General features: G+C 37.2%; 1 protein-coding gene across 13 annotated transcripts in view; it reads left to right on the forward strand.

The window, feature by feature from the left end:
• The first annotated feature begins 68 nt into the window (after window positions 1-68).
• Window positions 69-20960, forward strand: part of MFF (mitochondrial fission factor) — a 31011-nt gene continuing 10119 nt past the window's right edge. For 3 of the 13 annotated variants that reach the window (XM_027588402.1, XM_027588403.2, XM_027588404.2), the window contains exons 1-6: window positions 113-250; window positions 3573-3683; window positions 4477-4654; window positions 5561-5781; window positions 6714-6883; window positions 12242-12330. In XM_027588402.1, the coding sequence (XP_027444203.1) occupies window positions 4617-4654; window positions 5561-5781; window positions 6714-6883; window positions 12242-12330 (518 nt within the window). In that variant the 5' untranslated portion in view covers window positions 113-250; window positions 3573-3683; window positions 4477-4616. Of the gene's footprint in view, window positions 251-3572; window positions 3684-4476; window positions 4655-5560; window positions 5782-6713; window positions 6884-12241; window positions 12331-14910; window positions 14986-19391; window positions 19551-20960 lie in introns of all 13 variants that reach the window. The other 10 variants (XM_027588395.2, XM_027588396.2, XM_027588397.1 and 7 more) reach the window with 7 other exon arrangements.

The raw sequence follows: 20960 nt of genomic DNA on the forward strand, positions 1-20960 counted from the left end.
CCTGTGCGTGAGCCTCACGTCCGCCCTTCCCTGCGTCACATGACCACGAACCTGTCTCAGCTACGGCTCCTGGCAAGGGCCAGCCCCGGCCGTTCTCGCGTCTCACCCGGCCCGCTTTGGGCCGCTCCGGCCGGTGCTTTGCCCCGGCGCCGCAGTGCGCTCGGCCAACCGCCTCTAGGAGCGCCCAGCCGAACGCCCCGGGAGCCGGCGGGCGGCGGCCCTCGCCGGGGACCCTCCAGCGGGCCCAGGGGTGAGTGCTGATGCCGGGACCCGCGGCCCGAGCCGGAGCCGGCCTCGGGCCTAACGCCGCGGCCGTGACCCTCCGGCCGACGGAGGGACCCGCGGTGGCCCCGGCCGGTCCATGGTGTCGTCGCGAGTCCCGACCTCCGGGCTCTGGCCTTTGCTCCTCCTCAGGATCTTGCCGCCTCCTCGGTCCCTGGGGAGAGCAGCACACGCTCCTGCGAACGTTTTGGGGCTAACCTGCCCCCACCTTTCTAGTTCGGGGTCTCATTTTGACAGTCTGGGGGAGGGGGAGGGGGAAACACTGGGGGCGTCCTGAGAGCTTGAACGCGGAGCTTTGCTGGGGGTTCTCCCTCATCCTTCCCGGCCGAGGCTCTGGCCCCTTTCAGAATGACCTTGGACGAGACGCCAGCCGGCTTGACAAGTAGTTTTTTTGTTTTGTTTTGTTCTTTTTTCTTTCTTTCTTTCTTTTTTTTTTTTTTTTTTACTTTGTGGGAAATACGTGTGTTCGGAAAGGAAGGCTGTGCTGGAAGCCGATCGGCGGCGGGAGGCCCCGGGTCGGGTGGGTCTGTAAGCACGCTTGCTCCCAGGTGTGGATGCTGGGAGTTAGTTGCTCCTCGGATTTCCCTAAAAGAGCTGGGAAGCCGGAGGCGGGGAGCTCGGGCGCCGGTTCCGCCGAGCCTCTGACCTTCACCTGCAGGACGAGGCCCCTTGGAAGGTGCAAGAACACCCCGGGCCGCGTCCTACAGCGTTAGAGCAAGGGGCGCTCTGTAGGGATGTACCCTTTCCAAGTGGTGGCAGCTTTTCATTGCGGCAGATAAGAAAAACCCCACAGCCCTTGTTCCCAAGTGTGGAGCCAGTTGTACGCAAGGCTCCCAACCACTGAGAAACTTGACCTGAAGGACCTTAAATGTTTTCTCTCCCTAGATTAAAAACATTTGTTTCTTTGTCAATTTCGTCGGCTAATGAGATCTCAAAGGAAAAACCCTCAGGAAAATGGATTTGGAAAGAATTAGAACGACTTAGTTATACTTAGTAGTCTTCTCCCCGTGTAATTAACTTATGTGTAGGGCCTGCTATCTTTTTGGTTTCAAACACTTGGGAATTGGTTTAGCTATTCTATCCAAAAGGAAATTGTGTGTTCTATCCCTTCCTGTCTGATAGGGCTGCCTCGTTTCAGGATTACAAAGTTTAGCAGTTGCTTTCCTCCCTTCTGCTGTTGAAACTTGTTTTCAATGTTTCTGATGTGATAGCCCAGATATAACTTGTTTTCTGTGGATTCATAAGCTTATTTTAAAATTTGTGGATATGTGGGGTTTTTTTTTTTCAAGTTTTTGGTGACTTTTCTTTCCAAACTACAATTAATCTTGCATTACTACAACCTGATTTGCTAATGCACCTATTTTTTAAGTATGGTTGCTTGAAAAGAGAACGGATACAGGGTGACCTATATAAAAACCTTGAACTAGGTCCACACAATAAGTGCTAAAGAACCGGACTTTTTTTTTTTTTAATAATTGGAGAATTATATAAATCTTTGCCACCACAATCAATTTGACCCAAGTTGTTTCTGCAACTTCCTGGACGAATTCTCTGAGTTCCAGTGTTCTAATATAGAAAATAAGAAAGTCAAGCTTGAATCATTTGTCCCAAATTTGGGACACTTTCCAGGAGTGGAATTTGACTTGATTCTAGATAGTGTATGGATGAGGGTTTTTTCTTTTAGTTATGTTTTGATTACATATATTTATATATGTATGGTTTAAGGCAGTAAAAAAATAAAATACATTTAAGATGTTTACAAGTTAAAGAAAAACTTTAGGTTGAGAGTAAATGCACTGTGGGAATGTGGAAAAAACTATAAAATTGGTAAATTACTGGTATTTGGGAACTTGTAGGCTTAGAAATTAGAGGTCTAAAATCATCTGTGATTCTGAGAGATTTTCTCTCCTTAATTATATGACGGAGAATCGTGTACTGGCTGCCTAATAGATTCTAATGACAGAACCCCTGGAATTGATATCTTAACTCCAAATGAGAAGTTTATTTTATGTATTGCCAAAAGATAATACCAAAAAAGCTACAGTCTAATGAGGGAGGAAAAAAGATAGATTCTGATCTAATTAGGACAGTACAGTGTTATATCTTAGAAAAGTTCTATTTACTTTTTAAATTTAAGTAGCTCAGGGCGCCTGGGTGGCTCAGTTGGTTAAGCGACTACCTTCGGTTCAGGTCATGATCCCAGAGTCCTGGGATCGAGTCCCACATCAGGCTCCCAGCTCAGTGGGGAGCCTGCTTCTCCCTCTGACTCTCTCCCCTCTCATGCTGTTTCTCTCTCGCTTGCTCTCTAATAAATAAAATCTTTAAAAAAAAAATTAAGTAGCTTAAATAGGCTACAGGAAAATTTAGCTTTTTCTAGAGGTTGTCTTTTCAGCATCTATCTTTATGATCTAAGTCTGTGATATTTTATAGGCTGAGAGATTCTCATAAGATAAGATGTTGCAATAGAATGAAATTAATGAAATTTTGACACTCATGGGATGTATTGGTGGAAAGTCAATATGACTGAAATGCAGTAAATGGAGTGGGGAGAACAGCACGTTTCAGTGAGATAATGTTCTGGTTGTGTCCCTTGTTTATTATAAATCTTCAATTTATAATGCCCCAAGGCTATAATTATTTTGAAATACCTCTTTTCAATATCATATCTGAATATAAGCTTTTATTGTGCTTCATCTACACACAAGTATTGGAAGAGTTTCTCCTCTAGAAAGATGCACAAAAATTATAATAGAGATTGCCTGTGGGGACCTAGGTGGTTATAGGGATAGGGTCTGGTGGGACACTGTGTTTTCTCTGAATGTTCTTGTGTGCTTTGTACGATGTGCATATAATACTGGTTCAAATTCAAATACTGAATGAAAGTTGTGAGTGAAATAAATAGAAATTAAATTAAGTATTGCATGAAAATAGCTGAATGAAAATTTAGCCAAAATGCATTTGTTCCTCCTTAATATATATCTATATACACATAAGTATTAAGATTCTTTCAAACTTAAATATTTTTCATGGGTCACATCTTTCTAAATTCAAATCAGAAATGGTGACAGTTCTTTATTTTATCTTGCATTAACTAATGAATGGTTGTAGGGCCCTGTCCGTGGGACTAAAACTCGTGGTAAGCTTGTTAATTTTTTCTTTCTGTATTGTATTGGTTTCTTAATATAAGATTGTGTGTCTTTGGTGACTTATCATTTAGAGGATTTCCAGCAATGAATCCCTAATGTGGGTATCCTGTAGGTTTTCAATTAGCTCCTATTTTTCTCCCCTAGGGACAAAGTGGCTCTAAATGCAGCACAGGCACATTGAAGCAAGTTAAAGGATTTAATATGAAGCACAGAAGCAGATAGTGCCAAATAGCAAGCTGTAGTTGGTACACATTTGTGAGTAAAAATTTTGTCTTTTGAATCTATTTTCTTAGTCTTTAAACCATCTGCATGCCAGATCCTTAAAATTCACACATTTTGGTAAAGAATAAAGGAAGCAATTTAGCAGTCATAATTAACCACTTGTCAGGGCTTAGCACTCTGAGCAACCTCCAAGAACTCTCCTAAGCATCTCATTGAGATAGTTCAAGGGTTGTAACACATCTCTGTCTGACGTGGAGTTTAGGAAATATCCCAGGTATGACTCACCTTTATACCGTCTTTTTATTGCCCTTGATTTATATATAATATCTTTTGCTGAAAATTCAGTGTAATTTGGCTTTTGAAGTCATTTCCTTTTAAGGAAACCATTACTTATACATCAATTTTTTTTTAAATAACTTACATCAATTTTTTAGGCTACTTCAGATATATTTACTTCTGCCTTTTACAGTCTCTTTATGATTTCTTCCTTGTATTGTACTTAAGCCTTAAAAAAGGACTTTTTCCCCTTTCAGAATATAATGATTAAAGGAGTCTTATGGCAAAAATTTTTTTTTTTACTCTGACTTCATATTTTTATATACATTTGATTATCCTGTTTGGGAAATCATAAAATAGTGACTGCATGTAAAATCATCTTTATGATTTTTGAGATATAGAATAACTCTGTTTAGGAGAAATATGAAAATTGGTTTTGTAAATCAAGTCTTAGAAGGTAATTTTAAGTAGATAATTACTTTTATTCATGGGTTTTTTTTTTAATGAATGAATTGTTGAAATACTGATTTTTATTCTTTCTTTTTTACAGCTGGAAAAGCAGTGTCCGTGTTGTTATGTACACCTCCAAAAAAGTTCAGATCTGTAGGGGAATTGTTGTATAAAGTAAACTGAACTACAGGGTAGCAGTATCTTAATAGCTATTCTAGATGTGTATTTACTATATTAAAAATGAGTAAAAGAACAAGCAGTGACACACCACTAGGAAGGTCAGTGACATTTTATTCAGTTGAGCTGGTATTGTAGGCTTGAGAGATAGTGGCTTTAAAGCTGATTGCCATAGGCTAACCATGCTCTTTTACACTTCTTTCAACATTTTGTATTTGGGGGTAACTTTCCTCTGCATTTTCCTGAAGCATGGACCCTTCTCTAATTTAGAAAGTTATTCAGTGCATTTGTACTGTCTTTTCCCATAAAGACATGTCATGCTTTTTAAAAATATACATGTAATATGAAATTAAGTACAGATTTATCTGAAGCTTTTAATCCCACGAAACGAATGCATACAGGAAGGATTCATTGCTACATAGTCTATATTTGGTGTTCATTGCATCTCAGTCACCAGGTATATATTCAGTAAGAGAAGTTTGAATTTGTATCTTGTGATTTTTCAGGGGAATACATTTTTAAAATAAATTTAGAATTAGCCTTATTTACTTTATGAATTTGATTTTCATCATTAAAAGGTTTTATTTTTTTCATGCATGACAGCAGTTCCTAATTTATTTTTATAAAATCCTAGCAGCTTTCCCTCAAATTAACTAAGAAATTTTAAGTTTTATTTCATTCATTTTTTATTTATAAGCTGCATGCATAGCTATGCAGAGAGAAAGGTAGTATATATGTGTGTGCACATTTGTTTTGTGGTTATACAATAATTTTAAAATTTGCTCTTAGCCGGTATCCTCAGGGTGCCATTTCAGCTGATAAGTGAGAAGGCATTATGTTGAGGAACACATTTTCTTCAGTCTTTTACTTTTCCTTTGTACGTATTCAGTACTCACAACTGAGAAGTCTCCTTTTGCGCTTCCTACAAGGTATTGTTTTCTAACTTCACTTCGTAAAGAAGACTGACATATTAATAGTCACCCCTGTTTTTAAATTTTTGCCCACAGAGTGAGTGGGGCAGCATTTCCTTCTCCCACTGCTGCTGAGATGGCGGAGATTAGTCGAATTCAGTATGAAATGGAATACACCGAAGGTATTAGTCAGCAGATGAGGGTCCCGGAGAAATTAAAGGTAGCACCACCAAATGCTGACCTGGAACAAGGATTCCAAGAAGGAGTTCCGAACGCTAGTGTCATTATGCAGGTTCCAGAGAGGATTGTTGTAGCAGGTATTTTACATTTTTTTCTAAAGTTGTCTGATAAATCTTTGTTTTATGTATTTTTCTAAAAACTTCTGGGTTTTTCAAAATACTGTTTAGAAAAGGGGCTGGGAAATACAACTATACATTATTTTCAAAAGTTTTATTATAATCGCCTGAAATTTCAAATACTATTTTTTACTAATTCAACTGAGACATAATTTACATACATAAAATACATGTAATTTTTAAGTGTGAAGCTTGATGAGTTTTGACAAGTGCATATACTCCTGTGACCTTCCAGCACGGTCTAGATATAGAACATTTTCATTACCCTGAAAGGCTTCCTTGTGCCCCATCTCCTTTAGTTCTCCCCCCCCTCAATTCCAGGCAACCATAATCTCCTTTCTATAACCAGAGACTAGATTCATCTCTTCTAGAGTTTCATATAGATGGAATGATACAGTTTATACTCTTGGGTCTGGTTTTTGCTTAGTGTAGTGTTTTTTGAAATTCTTTCCTGTTCTTGCTTGTATCAGTTCATTCCATTTTATTGCTGAGTTGTATTACACTATTTGCCTATACCACAATTTGTGAATTCACCTATTGATGGAGATTTGGGTTGTTTCTTGTTTGGGGCTGATGGGAATAAAGCTTCATTAAAGTACAAGTTCTTGTAGAGATGTGTGTTTTCATATTTCTAGGAGTGGAATTACTAGATTATACCATAAGTTATGTTTAACTTTATGAAAACCTGTCAAGCTGTTTTTGAAATTGATTGTACATGTTATGTTCCCATCAGTGGTGTATGAGAGTTTCCATTGCTCCACGTCCTTGCCAACACTTTGTACTGTCAGGCTTTAATTTTAGTCCTTGTAGGGGATGTGTAGTGGCAGATACACTTTAATAAAACCACTGTCTTTTAAAACCTCCTCCTTTCCTTTTTATTTTTTTACTCCCAGGAAATAATGAAGACATTCCATTTTCAAGACCAGCAGATCTTGACCTTATTCAGTCAACTCCCTTTAAACCTCTGGCACTAAAAACACCACCTCGTGTACTTACATTAAGTGAAAGACCACTAGATTTTCTGGATTTAGAAAGACCTCCTCCAACCCCTCAAAATGAAGAAGTAAGTAGAGTTTTAACATCAACTGAATTTGAAATAATATAGACAAAAACAAAAGGTAAAGAGAATTGAAAGCTATAAATCCTACATTAGCAATATGTAATGAAAGCCTTCCACATGGACCATTGCTTACTATAAATTCTGATACATAGATACCCCAAATAATTTTTTAAAATTTGAATGTTATGTTTTAGGGAAATGGAAGTTTTGTGGAAATCATTAACGTTCACATGGTCTAGGAGTTATGGCCAGGGGTTATACCTGAAACAATACTGAAAGAGTTGGGAAGTTTAGCATAGAAAATTAATGCATCACTTTGTTACAAAAGAAGTCTGGCAAACAGGGCAAAGAAAGCTCTTTTTTTCCTTGATACTACCTCGTCTCCCTGCTTGCTAAAAAGCCTAAGTTAATGTACCTTGTAACATTAATAGCCCTGTTGACCCTAATATGGCAGCTTGGACAAATGAGGTGTTAGTAGCAAAGCTCAGATCTTGCCTCTCCCATTGATTCAGGGCCAATCTTGTAAAATTTCTTTTCTGTGATGATACTTAGAGTTGCAACTTTTACACTGTAGCTTCTGAACTGTGTTGTCATGAAGCTAGTGTAATACAATGTGCAAACATGTTTTTATTGGTAGTGGAACTGCCTGTGCATCGTTTTTCATGTTAGTCCTTTCCAACGAGGGTAAAGTATCCATATAACCCAGGGGAGTGCAGTGTCCTAGTACCGGGGATGGCCTGTTCTTAGGTTGAAAGTTTCTGCTGAGGTAACTGAGATAATATAGGTGCCAGTTGGACATCCTAGATATATGCTTGGTGAAAAGCACTAAATTTGAGTGTTTACATGGTGAAAAGGCACTGAGATACTTGTAGAATTGTATTTATTTGACAAACAACATTTGAGCTTTTGTGTAAGACCCTGTGTGGTGAGATAGCGTTCCCGCATGGTGGCATGAGTGAGGGAGAAACACCAACACACACCCAAGATACGAAGTGCTTCATAGCAGAGAATAATGAAAGGTATGAGGATCGTCATGTGAGAGGAAAGGTATCAGTCACAGTGTGCTTTCAGTTAGAGGCCCTGCTTCCTGGCCCCCCAAAAGTTCCCAGTGGAAATGACTGCTGTGGATAATAATGTCTTGGAGTGAGGATGTTACCAGGGGAGAATACTCTTCGAGTTTTGTTTTCCTTTTGATCTTTCTGCTCCCACTATTTTAGATACTTAACTGTCTACTTGGTGAGAAGAACTGATTGAAAACAAGTCAGGCACTTTCTTTAGTGATTACTTTCCCAGGGTTGCCCTCAATAGACCTCTGGGGTTTACTCCTGCGGTAGTACGAGTACATTTAGTCAAATGTGATAAATGCCCAAAGTATATAGCACTGGAGTGAAAAACTTAGGCTGAGAATGAGACCTAATTCTGAAGGCCTACTTTGCTACTTACTAATGACGTAACCTTGGATAACTTAACAATTCCAAGGCTCATCTCTAAAAGATAAGAATAATGCCAAGTGCTTAAGATTATTGTGAGAATTAACTATAATAATGTGTGTAGTGTGTTTAGCACATGTTCTAATTTATGTTAAAAGCTTGTATGTTTAAATATTATTGTTATAAAAGTTAAGATCCTGTGGCAGGAGCCAAGTCCTGAGATGCAAAAGAGGAGTTTCAGACATTAGCACCAGCTGCCTATTGAAAGGAAAACAAAGACGATCTGTATTTCAAGTCCGTGGAAGGGTCCGGCAGCCTTCAAGACAGTCAACCTCTTGACTAGAGGAGAAAGGAAAAGGAACCAGAGTTCTAGTAGCTTCTAGAAGATGGATTGAAAGAGGAGGGCAGTAAGGCCCTGAGTGCTGCATTGGTGATTCGTTCAGATGCTAGTCAGAACCTATCAAGTGAGATCCCCTGAATCATTGACTCTGTAGTAGTCATTTTATAGCATATGCTAAGGTTTCTCAACCTCAGCACTGTTGACATTTTAGACTGGATAATTCTTTGTTGTGGTGAAGGCTATCCTTTTGCATTGTAGAATGTTTAACAGCATTCTTGATCTTTGTGTGCTAGATACCAGTGGAATCCTCCAAATCATGAAAATCAGAAATATCTCTAATAGCTAAAAAAGGTGGAAATAACCCCAGTGTCCATCAGCTGAAGAATAGGTATACGAAATGTGGTATATCCATATAGTGGAATATTACTCAGCCATAATAAGGAATGAAGTACTTATACATTATACAACATGGATGAACCTTGAAAACATTATGCTACATCGAAGAAGCCAGACAGAAAAGGCCATGTATTTTATGATTCCACTTACATGAAATATCCAGAATAGGCAAATCCATAGAAACAGAAAGCAGATTAGTGGTTGCCAGCAGACTGAGGAAAAGGGGAATTGGGAATGACTGTTTAATCATTATAGGATTTCCTTTTGGGGTGATAAAAATGTTCTGGAACTACATAGAGGTGACGGTTACACATTTGAATGCGTCAAATACACTGTATTGTTATAGTAGTTTAAAATGGTGAATTTTATGTTATGTGTGGTTTATCACAATAAAAATAAAGGAAAAATTCTCTCCATTCATTGCCAAATGTCCCCCTGAGGGCAAAATCATCCCTGGTTGAGAACCACTGGTCTATGGCAAGAAAGGAGACTACAAGAAGTTTGCTTATGAAGAAGGCTATAGAAATTGTCGTCTAAAATGTTGTCTGGTACGAGGAATAAGTTTGCAGAAAGTAACTGCACTTGGATTCCTAAACTGGCTTGGAGAACCCAAGGGAACCCATGGAGAGGGCTTAAAGCATGATGCAGATAATCCCCTCGCATAGACAGGGTTTATAAAATCTGGAGGCTTGGCTGGTAGAGAGGAAGTTGATGAACCCTTCCAGTATACGTAATCTGTACTTGGAAGGCAACTCTGGGACATGACCATTGCTTGATGATTCTACCTGCAGGAAACTAATAAAGGAACTGAGCAGTAAACTGATCTGGGTAAGAAACTGCAAAATAACCAAATCATGACAGTTCTTAGTGTTCTTAGCATTAATTAGACAGTATAAATGAGGAGGGAGGAATTTTAAGCCTATTATGAGAAATAGAAGACCCTGAGACCTACAGGAGGTTACCTGAAGCTGGGAAACTTTCTCAGCTCCCAGACTGAATACAAGTTTTTAAATGAGTAATCAGTGCCGGTTGGGTCTAAATGAATTGAATTGTCAACTAGATTTCAGTAAAGCTGGAAAAAAATAATTTTTAAAAATAAATAAAAACCTTGGATTGAAAAAACCATGACTGAACTAAAGGGTGGAAGTTTTTAAAAGATAGTGTTCCTTATCACCTCAGGCTGTGTCCATGCACTTTGGTATTATAGAATACAAGTTGGTCCTATTAGAAGGCATGACAAATGTATGCTTTTGTCTGAAGGTGTTTTTTCCCTCCAGTATAGCAGTAGTATCAAGCTTAGTGTTCCTGGTAAGTTATCTTTAAATCAGATTTCAGATGGTGAAAATAACAGGCTTAGGATCCTCTAGTTTCCAGGCTGTGTTGAAGTCATACACATAATTTGTCTTCTCCTGTCATTTCCTGTCCTGCTTAAATCTTAGTTCTCAAAACACAACAGCAGGAATAGTAGAGAATTCATCTTGATCCCTGCAACATGGAAGAGCTGTTCCTAGGGAAAGCAAGCACAGCTATGCAGTAGGTAGGAAGACAGGGATCGTTCACAAATCACCCCAGTACTGTTCTCTGAATCAAGTGTACTTGATTGAGGAGGTGCTAAGCTATATATATATATATAAACACCAATATATATGTGTATATATATGCATATAAAACAATATATTGTTCAGTTATATATATTTAAGTTGCATATAACTTACATATATATATTGCTTTAAAGTAATTTTTATTTTTGGTTTAACTGTAAAGAGCTCTTACAATAGGCTCCAAACTGACTCCTTTTTTGTTTCTAGAAGTGTTGTTTTCCTTTTGCTCAAGTGGTTAAGTGTTTCATAACCCATAACCAAATCTAAACCATGCTCTGAAATTATGTACTGTATAGTGTGGTTTTAAATTTTGTTGTCATGGAATCTGGATTTATTCTCATTGAAGGTGCTTGTAACCTGGTAATCTCTGAGGTTTTTAAAAAATCATCACTAGGTACTGATGTGCGTTTTTTAAAATCTTAACTTTCAAGTCCCTTGGTTCACATACCAATTGTCCTTTACAGTAAAGTTTACTTAAAAAAAAAAAAAAAAACCATGAAGTTGCCATGGCTGTTTCTAGTTTAAAACAAAAACAAAAAAAAACCCTAAACAGGAAAGTTAGTGATTACCATTGTTCTATTGCTCTGTAATAACCCACCTTAAGTGGCTTAAAACAAAAAGGAAGAACCAAAATTTCATTTTGCTCATGGACCCAGATTCTGTGTGTGAAGAATTTGCAGCTGGCATGATGGGGAAAGCTTGTTTCTGTTTTACAACATCTGGGTCTAAGCTAGGAAGTCTCAAAGCTAGGGATGACTCTGGATGACTCTGCAGCCTGAGTCTACAATCATCTGACAGTTTACTCCTATGTCTGTTGATACTGGTTCAGTTGCTGGTGGGTGCACCTACACATGGCCTTTCCATGTGACTCATGGGCATCTTCACATCATGGTGCCCCTGTTCCAAACATGAATGGCTTAGGGAAGAAAGGCAGAAGCCTTATTGCTGTTTATGACCTAGTCTCAGAAGTCACATTGCATCATCTCTGCAGCAGTCACCAGCCCATCCAATTTCAAAGGAAGGGAACATAAATCCTATCCCTTAATGGAGAAGGTCAGTGATATATTCTGTAAGAAGAGCATGTGGGATGGGAGATTGTGGCCATTTCTGGAATGCCAAAACCTTTAAGCTAGTACCAAGGCGTTTTTTGGTCTAGTCTTCAAATATCCAACCAAATCTGAATTTGTTTTAACCCAGAAGCCTGGAACATTTATTTGTAATACAACTACATCCCATTTCCTATAATATACATGCCTTTAAAAACTGTTGTAAATTGTTCTTAATATAAATGTATTATATAAATTACAATAAATAAAAATATAATTGTACCAAGTAAGATTGATACTTAAATAGAAGCCAGAAGTAGTTTTTTCCAGTAGGTAAAGAAGCATTCCTAAGTTTATCTGCATTATAATAAGTACGTGGTTTTTGTTTTGTTTTGTTTTAACCTGTCTTTAGTACTAATACTTGGCAGCAATCTTGGTTATATTCTCTGTAAATTTTGTGAATACTTGGATTAAGGTTTTTTTGATGCTAAGTAGCTACTAGGCTACTAAGACTATTTTCTATTCCTCTCCCTTTTTTTGCGCCACAGATCCGTGCAGTTGGCAGGCTAAAAAGAGAGCGCTCTATGAGTGAAAATGCTGTTCGCCAAAACGGACAGCTGGTCAGAGCTGACTCCATGTGAGTAGAACCACTGAGCAGGGTATCTCCTTCGTTAGTTTTCTCCATGTATTCTCCCATCTTTTTCTAAATAATTCTTTTTTTATTCCCAAATATGAAAAAAAAGAGGAGAAAGTATGTGTTTCCTGCCTAAGAACCTGAGAAAAATAATTTGTTTTTAAGTGTTCGAAATCTATTTTATATTTACATCAATTTTACATTTTTGCAGTTACTTTTATAGCCTTAAAATATGCTGTGAGAACTTTCCAGTAGCAATATCCTCTTCTATGTGTATGGCAGAATTCTAGAAGTATGATTTATTTGGGGAATTGCTTATAAAGTATACTTAAGAGAGATTGATAAATGTAAGTGCTCAGTTCTGTGCAACCTTCAAAAATGTTTAGCATGTAAAAAAACAAAACAAAAGGAAAACACTCTAAGCAAGTGTCTTTATTTTCAAGTTACTCAGTTTGTCCTCAGATTGTGAACCAGCCCTTCCAGCTCTGCTTCTAAAGAGCCCTGGTAAACAATGTAGCTTAGGCAAGTGGAATTGTTTTACTTTCCTTGGGTTACTGTTTAGCTCTCTGCCTACTGAGTGATTGAATTGTTAGATCCGTTTCATCTTCCAAAAATACAAGTATGTTTAAAGGGCTGTTTGTTTAAACTTTTCTTTTTTATTTGGTTATATTATCATACTGTGATCTTAAAGCTACCCCACTATAAGATGTTTTAGATCAGGCAGATGTTTTTTGTTGTTTCATTAAAATTAATAGATTTTTACAGATAAAATATCCCTTTAAAATCTAATCTGCTCAGAATTTTGAGTGTCAAATCCATTGGTGATTGTAGTTTTTTTAAATAGATGATTTAGATTGTTTATGTAAATTAATATATCTTCCTCATTACATTTTTGGTCAGTTTTCATGAACTCATTCATCGTGAACCATATTTGATGCCAGGCATCCTGTTAGCTTCTCTGGGAACTGCAGCAGAATCAGGAGATGGTACATCTCTCTCAGAGTTTGCAAATCTAGATAAAAGCGAAATACTTAAATGTATATACAGATAAAGTAGAGCACAGTACAATATACCATTTGTGTTAAAACACATCAAGTTCTAGTTCGGAACTGAAGGATATACGGATGCAGAAGGGGCTTTGATGGGATTAGGCTCTCTCTTCTCTTGTGGTAGGTGCAAAGGAGAGCTGTAAGTGCTCTGATTTCTTGGAAAATCTTGAAATGTCTCCCAAGTAGTTCTAGTTATTCTGAAGGGTTATATAGGAAGACAGTAAGTGAAAATGAACAAACCTCTCCTTCAGGAAATATCTGAAAAGTTCAACTATTAATATGACAATTTTTTATGGTAGTTATGTTTCTCTGAAGATACCTGGTTGTCGGGGATGTCAGCTGGTCCATGAAATCCATTTTTCTAGAATATTTCCGGATACATTACACAAATAGTAAAAAGGCTGCATAGTTGATGGCTAGGATAGCTTCTTGATATTTAGTGTACCTATCAGAATGATTAAGCATACACCAAAGGGCTTTTGTTATTTTCTATTTGTAATATTTTTTAAGGTAGCAAAGTGTTCTAATAAACTTTTCTGTTATATGAAGATGTGGTTTATTATTTAGGTCTCTAATAAACTTGATATTTCACACTAGTGAGATAAAAACAGGACTATTTTAGTATAGCATCACTTTTGGTTTTTAAGTAACTATCGATAGCTGAGTTGAGTTGAAGAGAAAGGAAACAGCTTTACTATGTTTGAAAACCAGCCTAGAGAGGTATAATTTAGAGTAGATGATTAGTTCATAGGTATTTTTGTAGTTTACCAATAACCTAAGTTCCTTATAACAGAGAAGATTAACAGAGTTAACTAATGTTTGCTTTTTGTGTTTCAGTTGCCTTAATGGCACTTTCTATATGTTTAATAAAACTGAAAATCTCATGTTTTAATTTTTGGTGGTAAAAATAACATGCAAATTTAACTACATTTTCACAGTGAAATTCTTATATTACCATACTTAGATTAACCATACTTTTTTATTATGTATGTTACCATGTTATGGAAAGATGCTTGACCATCTTTTTGTTAATAATGTAACCTTGCTTTTTCTTCCCCTACCACTATTAATTTTAAAATTTATAATTGAATTCATTTGTAAGCCTCTATATGTAATTAACCTTAGGAATTTTTTATAATGAGCTTTATTATATATTCAGTGTTGGTAATGTGGTAACGAAGAAATTGTTGATGTAAAACAGCTACGTTTTACTTCCACTAATGTAGTTATTAAACTTTTGCTGTCTTTACCTATTTTAGTCTCTTCTTTGTAATGTAAAATTAATTGTGTCATTGTGCATGAACCTTTGCCTGCCTCCATTTTATTTTATTCCTTGGCTTTAAGAGTAGAAGTACATACAGACATAAAAGCAGGAGCACTGGCTTTTGTTTTCTTAATTGCTTTCAAGAGTTAGTAGGATTGATTATTGTCCGCTATTGACACAAAAATGAATTCTGACCAGTAAACTTGTATCTAGCTTTTTCTTTCTGTTATAAAAGCTGAATATGTAAAAGAAGCATAATTATTATTTAAGGTGGTACAGAGCAGATTCTGCCCCAAGAAATAAAATTTCAAGGTTCCAGGCACCGATTTCTGCACCGGAGTACACGTAAGATTTTATCTGCTCTGCTTTTCACAACTAGGAGTTGTTTTGATTTTGCAGGCTTGTGTTATACTAATATTTCACTAAGTAATTATCATCATATAATACCCTAATGCTCTTACTGTCTGGCTTTTCAGTACCTGGGTTTTAGGATTTCTCAAACTGTCATCATACACTTTGTTAAGAAAAAAAAAAAAGAAAAAGACAACTAGACCAATTAAGGAAGTAATGTATGATTTGGAGTATAATGGTAAAGTAAAATGGAATAATTTGCACATAAGGACCAAGCATCCTTTTTTATTTTCTTTATTTTGCTTTCGTTGGCATATTAGTTCTCTGTAGATTCAACTTAACCAGGTTTGGTGTCTTGCCTTCCAGAAGGAGAATGGGGTTTAAGAGTGTTTTGTCACTAGGTTTTTTTTTTTTAATTCCATAGATTAAAATATGCTTAGAAGAATGTTTTGAGATCATTTAAACTCATTCTTTCTGTGAGTGTGACAGAACAAGGTGTGGGAGTGACTGACCTCTTGTGGGGATATTTCAGCCTGCTGTATAGGAATTCAACAGCCAATGCAGTTTGTCACAGAAATTGATTTTTGTCTTATTCTAGTTCTCTTATTAGGCTTCTAGGAACCAGAAAATTGCCTTAGACAATGACAAAAAATTAAGGTTTTCTATTTAAAATTTCAAGAGAACTGGGGCACCTGGGTGGCTCAGTTGGTGAAGCGTCTGCCTTCGGCTCAGGCCATGATCTCAGGGTCCTGGGATCGAGCCCCACATCAGGCTTCCTGCTCCACAAAGAGCCTGCTTCTCCCTCTCCCGCTGCTTGCCACTCTCCCTGCTTGTGCTCTCTCTCACTCTCTCTCAGTCTCTGTCTCTGTCAAATAATTAAAATCTTAAAAAAAAAATGTTTTCAAGAGAAATGGTACAAAATTTGTGTTTCCATGAAAATTTTTTCTCCCTCTTTTCATGATTTTACTTTTACTGTTTTTTTGGAAGAGGTTGGAGCCTCACCAAAGAGGTTATACCCTCACAGTTTGAGAAACATTGTTCCTGTGAAAACCCTTGGGGAAAGAGGTACTTGACTTTGGACTGATCTTTTAATAATGACATAGTTATGCCAAATACATTTTCATTTAAATATTAGTTCTCACATTGGCTAGTGTTGTTTACTTAACATTCGTGTAGTAAGATTTCATATAGGCATGAGGTGGATCTATTACTGATGAAATGATATGGTAAACATGAGTGCTTTCTTCAAAATTTCCTAATCTTTTGTAAAAGAAAAAGATAAAGTTGAGATTTTGCTGTTTTATAACATTACTTGGATCAATTTATTATCAAAGTACGTTTCTATTAAATTACTAACATTATAACATTTGCTTTAATAATCCCAGTGCCTTAGCAATATGTTTACTTTTTTGCTTTCACAGTAGTTCACTTGTCAAAACAAAAAGTCACTACACCTTGGTTGGGTGGATGAGTGGACAGAGATGAAAATCCTAAAAGTACTGTTTCCTTCCACAGCTGATGCCAGTCAGGGGTGGATGTTCCAGCTAGCATCAGGCTGATTGCTAAAATGGGCTTATTCTTTTTTGTTCTTAAATTTATTCGTAAAAAAAACACCTGCAAGACCACTTGAGGCTTTAAAAAAGAAAAAATTGCTAAAGTATTTATTGCTTCTAACTAGGGTAATTTTGGTCAGTTGTGATTTAATCATTTGGTTCAACTGTAGATGGAAATAAATGTTAATCAAGGGCATTTAATCTATACATACACTGCCCAAAGTGGTCAACAGTTTTAAAAATAGTTCCTGCTCTGTTTTTGGTGTTTATGAAGGATTACCAAATAAATACAGAAAAGTAAGTTAAATTTCTTACTACTCTTTGGAACTTTAACTTCTTTTGAGAAACAATCAGAAATCCAAGTGTGCTTTTGATGTTGGTTTTTGATGAAATAAATATCTTCAGTAGTATTGATAAAGACTTAATTTCATCTTTTTCTACAATATTTTTTCTCATTAAGTTACAATTGAGGATCATGTAAGTTTTTTTCATTTGTTACCATATTCCGATTTTCATATGATCATGCATAGAATCTTAGAATCAGCAGAGATCTTGTTGACTGTTTTCATACTCAGCCTTCTGTGCATTCCCTCTAAGAATTCTTTGCAGTTATTCTGAAATTAGTTTATGCTTGACTACTTTATAAATGACCACCTGATTTCACATGTATGGACAGGAAATACTCGTACTTTTAGAACTTTAAATAAATAGTTCCTATTACTTGTTTCTGACAAAATTATTTCTCTCAAAGGAAGTAATCCTTCTGTAATTTTTAGTGGACAAAGATCCATCAAACTTTTGTCGTGAATTTGGATTTAGTTTATTGACATTGCTGCTCTAAGATTAAAATTCTAAATATTGATTATTATAGCCTTTAATATGTTAGTGTGTAGCTAATGTATTTACTGATGCAGAATGAGGTGTGGAGTGTTCGATTTAAGCCCTAAAATGCAAAGACAAAAACTTTCATTATCAAATCAGAATATTGTACTGGTCAGTCTTTTACAACTTAAGTAAATTTAGCCAAGTTTGTTGGCAACTCTATCAAGAGAGTGTAAGTTGGATTGTTTATTTATAGAAGTGCAGAACTGGCCTTCTTATTTCTGCTTCTGGTGACACTTCTCTAACATGAATTCAGTCTGCTCTCTCACAAAGAGCAAGAACTTCAGGTTTTCCCTGTACTCCCTAAAGTGAAGGCTGAGTACAAGGTTTGTACCTAGACTTCGTATCCCAAATAATACTGATTTCTTTTTACTCTTCTTGGATGCTCAATATGGGTTTGGCCAAGTATCATGCATGGGTCGGTTGTTAAGTTGGCTTATATATATTCCAGAATCTCTGGACAGACATTTAGGGTCATCATCCATGAGTCTATACCTAGAAGTTTGCATTTATCTTGACAGCAATAGGCCAAATTCCTGTGAAGAATCAGCTGTGATAAATTAATTTCTCAATATGCCAAGATATGGCTTAGATCTCCTAAATAGTCTTTGGAAAACATGGCTTTCTTATTTATAATACTTGTCACTTTGAATTATCAAGACATTCAAAGTTATTCACCAAATTGTGGATTTTGTTTTTAATGTTTTTAATGTTCTGGGGACTCTGGGAATAATATTGGATGTCAGCTGTCCTTTCAAAAATGATCCCACTTATGTTGTGGTTTCCAAACAAAATGCATGTTAAGTTAGAAAAGATTACACAAGTCAAAATAGAAGATTTTCCTCTTTTCAGTTGTTCACTGTCTGCTCCACTTTCATTCTTTTGGATGAAATACACAAGGATGAGTTTTAGCCTAAGGGTTTTTGCCCTGACCCTGAGAAAAAGTGTTGACCCCACATCCAGGGTCATGGTCCTTCTATTGCAACAAAGCCTCTTAACCTGACAAACCAGATGGCCGTGTCCTGGTATCACTTAAATACCTCACACACCACTGATCACGCCCTACCATTAAGCTGCCCTCTGAAAATACACCAAGCTCAAGAGTTTATGTTAGAACTAAAATCGCTTCATTCAAGTATGTTTAGCTTCTTTTAAGCACTGGCAATGGAGCCAAGGAAATTGTGACTCTCGGCTTACACAGGGAAGAAAGATTAAGATTATGTCACCAAGAAGCCCAGAAATGGTTGTTTAACATCCATCTGGAGAATTTAAGAAATCTCTTGCGTCTGTTCACTCTCTGCACAGAATTGGGAGTAGTTTTATGTTTTAGTCATTTAGCTAGAGGCCATATGCTTTAATATAATGAAGCTATCAAAATGCTTTTGTTACAGCTTCCTGAAACTTTAATTCATTTTTAATTTACGCATCATAAACTCAGCTTGCTTCATTGTCTCTGTGAAGTATTTGAAATGGCGTTTTCATGGAATCACTTTGATTCGTGTGCTTGAACTCTAACACCTGTTCTACTAGAACTCTCTGTCTTCATCTTCTCACCACCCCTGAGTCACAGTGCGGTGTTGGTTGTGAGAGGTTTGATTGACTGGATTGGAATACGTACACCAAGAACGCCGTTTCTCCACAGCTCGGGGCTGACCCCACAGCTTGCTGTAGTTGTCTTCCTGCTCCAGAGTTGTTTTTTCACATTCAGTTGGTTTAATTTGACGTGTAAGGGTACGCAGTCACAGATGTTGCACTGTGGCTGCTTTTAAACAAAAACAATTGAATACGTTTATTAACTTGTTTGGTTTGACTGTTCTCGTAGGGGAAGGTGAAGGGTGGAAAAGGGACAAGAAAAACGAAGATAATTCTTAAAATATTAAGGGTTTGGGGAAACTGCTCAGCTGAAGTTTTATAAAAATCTGACTTGAGTGTTTTTCTCTTCATTTGCTGTGCTTATGTAAACAGTGTGACACCATCGCCACAACAGGTTCGGGTCTGTCCTCCCCAAATGTTACCTGAAGATGGAGCTAATCTTTCCTCTGCTCGAGGCATTTTGTCGCTTATCCAGTCTTCCACCCGTAGGGCTTACCAGCAGATCTTGGATGTGCTGGATGAAAATCGCAGGTGATTGGCCATCAGTGACTCTTGCTGGCTGTAATGCATATTTTTTTGGTTCCTTATCAGTGGACTGTGGTGTCTTCCTTTTGTGTTTGCACCTTCGTCTCTTTCCAAGATGCAGTGGTTTTAAACAACTTGCTTTGCTTTCTTTTAATTTGAAATTATTGTCCAAAATTCACATTTCACAAGATTCTGTTAGCTTCTCCTCAGTCAGGGAGAGTGTTCAGTTAATAACTATATACAGGAAGTAGAATGATTTTTTTCAAAGGCTTTGCTGACCTGTTCTAAGTACTTGACTCCATTGGAATATGGGGAGGCCTACTGTTGGATTGAGTGCAGGATGTTGGACTGAAGCATACGGATTTTCTTTAGTAAGTCTTTTGATTGAATCATTTACGATACTAATATCGTTGGATTAATGAAGCAAATCTGAGAGGACAGTAGCAGTAGAGCTGCCAGGATACTTTTTTACTTTCCTTTTAGCTACAGATTTCTAGGCCTATACTCAAAACCCCAAGCTCTGTTATCTTTTTGGTAATACTGATATTTTTCAGTATTGATAACTTCTCTCTCTCTTGAACATCCCCAAGTGAAATCAGTAGTAGTACACTTAGACTTGCTCATACAAATTCTTTTTTGCCATTATTTCAGGTATTTTTTTTGCCCTGCTTCTTCACTACATAGTATTTTTAGAAGATAACGTTTGGGGAGCTTTTTGGCATAGTGTGGGAAAGGTATAGGCAGTTTCATTTCAACTCCAAGCATTTTATCTAGTGACTCTGTGAGTCGGTGTTTGAATTTTCATGGTCATTTTAGTAGACTGTTAACTTTTGAAGAATTCCCAATAAATTAAGCTGGCCTTTCTAGTAAACCTTGTTTCTTACCTTAGGAATTGATGTGTCTTGTGGCTCTCTCTGAAAAGACTTTCTTGTTGAGTGCTTTTGATCCTCATACAAGCCTCAGAGGTTTTACCATACTTCATGAACACTTGTCCGTACTGTCGACTGGTGTTTCTAAGCCTTCCCAGGGTTAATGCAGTGTTAGCCATTTGGGCCCCAGAACTTAAAGCTGCACCAGAAAAGAGCTTAAAACAGAAAGCTCGTAGCAGGGAAAAATTATATGTACATGTATGTGTATGTATGCATGTGTGTATACATATGCATCCCCCTCCCCAAGGGTTTAGAGGACTATCTTAAGAGTATTTGCATCCTGTAAGAAGCAGCATGGTTCAGAAGAGAAAGCATGGATTCAGGGGGCCAGTCAGTTTCGTCATGATCCGCCCCACTGAGTAGCTAGCTGCATGAGGGCTTTGGACAAATCGCTTAGCTTCTCTGGTCCTCATTTTCTTCATCTATCCAAAAAATAAATAGAGGGCTAATAATAGTATGACCTAGTTTTCTAGATTCTTGTGAGGAC

Source organism: Zalophus californianus, chromosome 3, assembly GCF_009762305.2.
Source record: "Zalophus californianus isolate mZalCal1 chromosome 3, mZalCal1.pri.v2, whole genome shotgun sequence".
Lineage (NCBI taxonomy): Eukaryota > Metazoa > Chordata > Mammalia > Carnivora > Otariidae > Zalophus > Zalophus californianus.